Raw genomic sequence first — 8,491 nt, forward strand, 5'->3', positions numbered from 1 at the left:
CTCAACCAGTGAGTGTCCATCCGTCCTCGCGCCATGTGTTAGATGTACTAGTGTGTGTGCGTGTGTGTGTGTGTGTGTGTGTGTGTGTGTGTGTGCGTGCGTGCGTCCGTGCGTGCGTGCGTGTCTACGTGCGTGCGTGTTTGCGTGAGCGCCTTCATGCGTGCGTATGCGTGCGTGCGTATGTGTGCGTGCTTGCGTGTGTGGGTGCGTGCGTGCGTATGCGTGCGTGCATATGCGTGCTTAGTTACTGTTATTCCTCCATCTTCCACAGCTTGTCTGAGTTCAGTGATGAGAATATGATGGATCCATACAACCTGGCAATCTGCTTCGGACCAACTCTACTACCGATACCGGAAGACAAAGACCAGGTTAGCCCATTACAGACCTACAATATTAAGACATTAATAACAATATTAATTAAGACAGTATTAAGACCTTCAATATTAAGACATTAATAACAATATTAATTAAGACAGTATTAAGACCTTCAATATTAAGACATTAATAACAATATTAATTAAGACAGTATTAAGACCTTCAATATTAAGACATTAATAACAATATTAATTAAGACAGTATTAAGACAGTAATAACAATATTAATTAAGACAGTATTAAGACATTAATAACAATATTAATTAAGACAGTATTAAGACCTTCAATATTAAGACATTAATGATCAATGATCAAACGCAAACTGTTAATGAATCCTGAATCTGTCTTCGACGACGTCACGGGTTGCCGTTAGCGATGGCGAGATTGACTGCCTCTTCTTCTGCCACAGGTTCAGTACCAGAACGCCGTTAACGAGCTCATTAAAAACATCATCATGTACCAGGAGGACGTGTTCCCGGCCGACGGAGGTCCCGTGTACGAGAAGTACATCCTCTCTCCCGAGGAGGACATGTGAGCACGGTCGGGCACCTCCGTAGAAGGGACACCTCCGTATAAGGGACACCTCTGTAGAAGGGGCAGCTACGTAGAAGGGACACCTCCTTAGAAGGAACGGCTCCGTAGAAGGGGCACCTCTGTAGAAGGGACACCTCTGTAGAAGGGACACCTCTGTAGAAGGGTCACATTTGTAGAAGGGTCACCTCTGTAGAAGCGACACCTCTGTAGAAGGGACACCTCTGTAGAAGGGATGCCTCCGTAGAAGGGACACCTCTGTAGAAGGGATGCCTCCGTAGAAGGGACACCTCTGTAGAAGGGATGCCTCCATACGAAGGAACGTCTCGTAGATGGGAACACCTCTGTAGAAGGAACACTCCGGTTAGATGGGGAGCCTCTTTTAGAAGGACCCTCTGGTAGAAGGGGGACACCTCCGTAGATGGCGACACCTCTGTAGAAGTGGCACCTCTTGTAGAAGGGACCACCTCGTAGAAGGAACACCTCTGCTAGAAGGGGCCACCTCTGTAGAAGCGGACACCTTGTAGAAGGGGACACCTTTGTTAGCTGGGACACCTTTGTAGATGCGGACACTCTGCTAGAAGGAACACCTCTGCTAGAAGGAACACCTCCGTAGATGGGACACGCCTCTGTAGAAGGGGCACCTCCGCTTAGAAGGGACACCTCTGTTAGAAGGGAGACACCATCTGTAGGAAGGAGACACCTCTGTAGAAGGGATGCCCTCTGTCAGAAGGACACCTCTGTAGTAGGGACACCTCCGTATAAGGGACACATCTGTAGACGGGACACCTCTGTAGAAGGGACACCTCTCTAGACGATGTAGTGCTCGCTCGTCGACGATCCCGACCTTTGCTTGACCTTTCACCTTTATTTGACCTTGCAGTCAGCCGGACATGCCGGACGCCGGACAGGACGATTTCTCTGAGGACGGCTCGGAGTACGGCTACAAGGACAGCGACGACCAGGTACGAGTGGCTCCCTCTATACACATACAACGACGCTCGCTTGCCTCACTCTCCTCGCGGCGGGGAGAGGGGGGCGGCAGAGCGGCGGGGAGGCGGGAGGGGGGGACACCGTGACAGAAACAAAATTAGTCTCTGAAACATTAGTCTTGACTTTTTCTTGTAGACCGTTGACAGAAACAAAATTAGTCTTAACATTAGTCTTGACTTTTTCTTGTAGACCGTTGACAGAAACAAAATTAGTCTTAACATTAGTCTTGACTTTTTCTCGTAGACCATTGACAGATCCATGGTAGAGTTATGAGTTTCTCATACGCAGTGTATAGAGGTGCGGGTATACGAGAAAAAGTTCATGTTGTGTGACTAATGTTATAGTAGGTCTCAGGGGAGAGATAGTGATCAGAAGTTGTGGATATAAAAATCAGTTAACCCTAACCCTAGCCCTAACCCTAACCCTAACCCTAATCCTAACCCTATCCCTAATTCTAAAATAAAACAAAATTAGCCAAAAATAATAAACAATAAAATAAACAAGAGACAAAATTAGCCAATCAGAGCCGTTGTTGTTAGCGCATAATGCGCCCTCTAGCGGATCACTATCTCTCCCCTGTGCAAAATTCCTAATGTTAAAACTAATAACAGGCGACTAGAGCAGTAGCTTCCGCATTGCCATTCTGCAATCTGAAACTTTCATCTGATACATCTTATGAGTATTTTTTGTTGTTCTGATGGTGACTTTGAACTTGTCGTCTTCTCTCTGGGCAGTGTGCAGGTATCTTTACTGCATGTGTTCACTAGCTGTAGATTGAGTGACGTAGAGCGAGTGACGCTGAAGGGGTCGTTGTCGTATCAGGTACTACATATATGTACCCGAGGTACATATATGTATACACAAAGTGTACCAGACTACCCTACCCTAATCCTAACCCTAACTCTAATCCTAAACATACCTCATATAAAAATATAAACATAATACTAAACAACCTAAGACTACCTCGGGTACATATATGTAGTACCTGATACGACAACGACCCTTCGTGCGTGAGTGACGGTTGTAGTCGGACGATATAGTTCCCGTGTATATATTCCCTATATCGGCTGTATTCTGAACTTTCTGCTGTTTCATGCATGCAGCGTGGCTGGCCTATCTGTTAGGATGTATGAGAAGTAAGTCATCCGTTTCCGTTTCCGTTTGGCATGCATGCTGCTAGCGCCATCTGCGGGCCGCGATTAGAAGCAGACGTCATTACCGGTCACGCGTGTGGTTTGCTACAGTCCCCCGTTTACAGGAAAGTGCATGAGTATATGTTTACCACGGGTGTATGCATTGAAATTCGCGCTTCATCACTCCGCGTAAAACTTTCCCATCGACGCTGATAATCGATTCGAGTAAGACTGTGAAGATTGCGCGCCGCCCGCTGCTGCTACCTGCGTCGCAAACAATAGAACGTCTTTGTGTGCGCGTCATCGTTTTTCCGTGCGGAGATGTCAATTGTGTCGTCGATCTTGTTCCCTCAGAGTCTGAAGTATTTGACGCTGTCGCTCAGTACGACTTTGAAGGTCGTTCGAGTCACGAGCTAACCTTCCGCAAAGGTGCCAACATCACTCTTCACTCACAGGTATGTTCACTCACAGGTACGTTCACTCGCAGGTGTGTTCACTTACAGGTATGTTCACTCACAGGTACGTTCACTCGCAGGTGTGTTCACTTACAGGTGTGTTCACTCGCAGGTACGTTCACTTGCAGGTGTGTTCACTTGTGGGTGTTCTCTCACAGGTGTTCACTTATGGGTGTGTTCACTCGCAGGTACGTTCACTTGTGGGTGTTCTCTCACAGGTGTTCACTCGCAGGTACGTTCACTTGTGGGTGTTCTCTCGCAGGTGCGTTCACTCGCAGGTGTGTTCACTCGCAGGTACGTTCACTTGTGGGTGTTCTCTCACAGGTGTTCACTTGCAGGTACGTTCACTTGTGGGTGTTCTCGGTCTCAGTTGCTCGGTCTCTATCGTGATGGACAGATGTGCTCACGTAGTAAGGAAGGAGTAAGGACCCTTTCCGTCGCTAGAAATCCTAATAATTGAGACCCTTTCGTTAAATTGACTACGTCACGAATTTTCTATGGTGTATATTTATAAAAAATTTGTTGCCATTTTTTACATTAAAAGTATGTACTAACGGGACTAAATGTAGTCCGTTGCCATTCTCAACTAGTTAAAAAACTAAAAAACCTGGACGATTTGATATTATGAACCTGACATTAATTGCTTGCTATGGGCTATGTATGAGTCACGAGCGTATGTTTACATCGAACAATATAGTAAAATAGGAAGTATAATGCAGCAATTTAACCATAAAAAGTGAACAGAATTACTTACATTTTGTAAAACATTGGAAATGTTTTTTTTACTTTACTATTTACGCTGACGTAATCACTTTAATGCACGTTCACTGCCTGCGAAAGTTGGCTGGACGGTTAGTCTGTTACGACGTGAGAAATCTATCGTAGATTCGTGTGTTTCGCAACAAAACTGAGGTTGTGTGTTTGTCGAAGGAAGTCTGCGATCGAAATAAGCGCGAAATGGGTGGTTTTTTGAATAGCTGGAGCCTTTTGAAATCAGAAAATTTTCGGTATTTGGAATTTATACGGTATAAATAATATAAATATTATATAATAAGTATTAATATTTGTATAAATAAAATATTGGTTTAATTTGTCGTCAACTGATGTATCGGCGTGGTCTGTGCAGGTGTCACCCGATTGGTGGAAAGGCAGTTTGGAGGGTAAAGCTGGGCTAGTGCCGGACAAGTACATAGCTGTCATGAAGACCAGGTGAGTGATGGGTGCAGGGTTAATTAACAAGGTGTGGTGTACATCGTTACAGGTGAGTGATGGGTGCAGGGTTAATTAGCAAGGTGTGGTGTACATCGTTACAGGTGAGTGATGGGTGCAGGGTTAATTAGCAAGGTGTGGTGTACATTGTTACAGGTGAGTGATGGGTTCAGGATTAATTAACAAGGTGTGGTGTACATCGTTACAGGTGAGTGATGGGTGCAGGGTTAATTAGCAAGGTGGGATGTACTTCGTTACAGGTGAGTGATGGGTGCAGGATTAATTAACAAGGTGTGGTGTACATCGTTACAGGTGAGTGACGGGTGCAGGGTTAATTAGCAAGGTGGGATGTACATCGTTATAGATGTGTGTGTGATTGATAGTGTCAATTGTAGATAGCTGTCGATTTGTAAGGAGGAGTTATATATCTTGTTGCATTTTTCCCTCATTTTCTTTTTCGTTTACACGATTATTTAATGTGCTCATGCAATTCAGTGTGGTGCTATTATTATAACACATTGGTTGATAGGTGTTAGATTGATAGATAATGGATTTGTATTGAAGGGCAGTTATAGATTAAAAAGACCACTCAGAGTGGAATTTAAAGGGAAAGACTTTACCCATTACGTTTAAAATCGGATTTAAGGGCAGCGGGGACCTTCAATGAGATGGGAAACTTTCGCCACCACGTCACATGAGGTTTTCCCCGGGGGAGAACCCCGTCCTCTTCTCACAGCACTCTCCTCTCTCTCTCNATCGTTACAGGTGAGTGATGGGTGCAGGGTTAATTAACAAGGTGTGATGTACATCGTTACAGGTGAGTGATGGGTTCAGGATTAATTAGCAAGGTGGGATGTACATCATTACAGGTGAGTGATGGGTGCAGGGTTAATTAACAAGGTGTGATGTACATCGTTACAGGTGAGTGATGGGTTCAGGGTTAATTAACAAGGTGTGATGTACATCGTTACAGGTGAGTGATGGGTGCAGGGTTAATTAACAAGGTGTGGTGTAAATCGTTATAGATGTGAGCATGATTGATAGTGTCAATTGTAGATAGCTGTCGATTTGTGAGGAGGAGTTATATATCTTGTTGCATTTTTCCCTCATTTTCTTTTTCGTTTACACGATTATTTAATGTGCTCATGCAATTCAGTGTGGTGCTATTATTATAACACATTGGTCGATAGGTGTTAGATTGATAGATAATGGATTTGTATTGAAGGGCAGTTATAGATTAAAAATACCACTCAGAGTGGAATTTATAGGGAAAGACTTTACCCATTACGTTTAAAATCGGATTTAAGAGCAGCAGGGAACTTCAATGAGATGGGAAACTTTCGCCACCACGTCACACGAGGTTTTCCCCTCCTCTTCTCACAGCACTCTTCTCCTCTCTCGCAGGGAGAACCCCCTTCTCTCTTCTCACAGCACTCTTCTCCTCTCTCTCTAGCAGGGAGAACGCTAAACGTCGCTCGTCCTGATTGGCGGTTTCTCCGGCGGCGGCGGCGTCTGCTCGAACTGCGCGCGCCGCGCCGCGAAAGGCGACCGTCGGATCATCTCCGGCGAAAGCTGCGGCTTCCGCAGCACTGCCGGCTTAACCCGCACCGTCGGTCTCATTGCCGACCCATCCCCGTCGAACCCCTCGGGCGTTCGCTCGCGCGGCGACCCCGCCTGCCGCTCAAACTGACTCGCGAGGTCGCGCGTGCTCAGCCGCGTCGCCGTGACCCCCATCGCGACCCCGCCGCCGCCGCCGTCGCCGTCATCATCGTCGTCGGCGAACACGTCGGTGGGGGTCGGCGGGGCTGATCCGGAACCCGAACGCACGCTGAGCGCGGAGCCGGACGACGTTCCGCTGCCGCTCTTCTTCAGCGTCGATTGGTTCGAGCTCGCGAACGTGTCGGCCGAGGTCGTCGCCGGCGCGGGGGGGTCGGAGGTCGGGAGGTCGATGACGAGGTCGGGGCGACCGCGGGGGGGCACCGGCGTAGCAGCGAGCTCGGCCACCGATTGGACGACGGCGAGGACCTCGTCGAATTCGCGCGTCAGGTCCTCGCGGCTCATGCCGCGCCGCGCGCCTCCCCCTTCCCCCTCCCCGCCGCCGCCGCTGCTGTCGCGCTGGAGGGAGGGGCCTGCTGCTGCTGCTGCTGCTTTTGTTGATGCTGCTGCTTCTGGTGTTCTCCTGTGTTTAGCTTCTCCCCTCGCGAGCCACCGACGAGGTCCTCCTTGCTGGAAGCCTTGCGCGCGCGCATCGGCTTGTACCGGCTCACGACCTTCACGCGACCCTGCGTCGGTCGCTCCGCCTCCGCCGCCTCGTCGCCGCCAGGGGGCGCTCGCCGAGCGTCGCCGCCGCCAGGGGGCGCTCGCCGCGCGTCGCCGGACTCGCCGACGATCTGGACGATGGCGTAGGGTCGCGGGAGGTCAGATACGGACCCGGCGAGGCTTCCTCCTCCTCCTCCTCCGGCACCTCCTCCGTCGCTGGCTTCCTCTCCGCTGCCGCGGTTGCGACGCTTCTCCCCCGGCGCGGCGGCAGCGGCCTCGGCGGGCGCCTTCTCCCCGTCGGCCTTCTCCCTGCGAGAGAGAGAGAGGGTTGAGAAGAGTGCTGTGAGAAGAGAGGAGGGGGTTCTCCCTGCGAGAGAGAGAGAGAGAGGAGAAGAGTGCTGTGAGAAGAGAGGAGGGGTGCGAACTTTGTGCCGAGAGAAACCGCCAATCAGAAAAGCAGGGACGTCTAGCGTGTAGACTCCGCCCCAAGAGAAACCCCCAATCAGAAGCAGGGGTGTGTATCGAGTGAAATTTGTGCCGAGAGAAACTGCCAATCAGAAGCAGGGGTGTGTATCGTGTGAAATTTGTGCCGAGAGAAACCACCAATCAGAAGCAGGGACGTCCTGTGTGCAAACTGCGCCCCCAGAAAAACCACCAATCAGAGAACCAGGGACATAGTGTACTAGCTGCACATGTAGTGTACTGCATGGGGGGAAATATTTTTATCACATTGGGAATATCGTAGGCCCACCCCGATCAGTCCCTCCTCGGTCACCTATCCTGTCTTACTCATCCAGCTCCACCCCCAGTCACCCAGCCCAGCCCAAGCCAACTCGATAAACTTCCAACCACCTAGCCCTACCCTAGTCACCCAGCACAACACCCTAGCCAACTAGATAGACCTTCATCCATCTAGGCACACCCTTGTAGCATTGCCCCACCCCAGTCACGCAGCCCCGCCCAAGCCAACGTGTTAGACCTTCATCCATCTAGGCACATCTTAGTAGCATTGCCATCCCCACCCCAGTCACGCAGCCCCGCCCAAGCCAACGTGATAGACCTTTAACCACCTAGGTGTACAACTGTAGGGTTGCCACCCCACCCCAGTCACCCAACCCCGCGCAAGCCAACTATCTAGACCTTCATCCACCAAGGCACACNACACACTTACTATGCTCAGGCATGCTCTAAGCCTACATACTAGGCTAGTGGGTGTTCCCCTGAGCCCATACACACCTACTATGCTCAGGCATGCTCTAAGCCTACATACTAGGCTAGTGGGTGTGTTCCCCTGAGCCCACACAATCTTAATATGCTCGGGCATGCTCTAAGGCCACATACTAGGCTAGTGGGTGTGTTCCCCTGAGCCCACATACTCTTACTATGCTCAGGCATGCTCCAAGGCCACATACTAGGCTAGTGGGTGTGTTCCCCTGACCCTGCAAGCATCGTCTGTGCTTGACACAGGTGTGGTGTGTGGAGTGAGGGGGGGGGGGCAGTGCCGGAGAGATAACAAATTGCACAATCTTTATTTTTG

At 49.5% G+C, this 8,491-nt stretch overlaps 1 protein-coding gene across 1 annotated transcript in view; it reads left to right on the forward strand.

The window, feature by feature from the left end:
• LOC106818055 (SLIT-ROBO Rho GTPase-activating protein 1-like) overlaps positions 1-5,492 on the forward strand; it is a 6,314-nt gene extending 822 nt beyond the window's left edge. The window contains exons 2-7 of the mRNA XM_014822774.1: positions 272-368; positions 784-905; positions 1,789-1,866; positions 3,384-3,486; positions 4,613-4,747; positions 5,461-5,492. Coding sequence (XP_014678260.1) covers positions 297-368; positions 784-905; positions 1,789-1,866; positions 3,384-3,486; positions 4,613-4,699 — 462 coding nt within the window. The 5' untranslated portion in view covers positions 272-296 and the 3' untranslated portion in view covers positions 4,700-4,747; positions 5,461-5,492. The remainder of the gene's footprint in view (positions 1-271; positions 369-783; positions 906-1,788; positions 1,867-3,383; positions 3,487-4,612; positions 4,748-5,460) is intronic.
• The last annotated feature ends 2,999 nt before the right edge of the window (positions 5,493-8,491 follow it).

Source organism: Priapulus caudatus, unplaced genomic scaffold, assembly GCF_000485595.1.
Source record: "Priapulus caudatus unplaced genomic scaffold, Priapulus_caudatus-5.0.1 Scaffold1999, whole genome shotgun sequence".
Taxonomy (NCBI): Eukaryota; Metazoa; Priapulida; class Priapulimorpha; order Priapulimorphida; family Priapulidae; genus Priapulus; species Priapulus caudatus.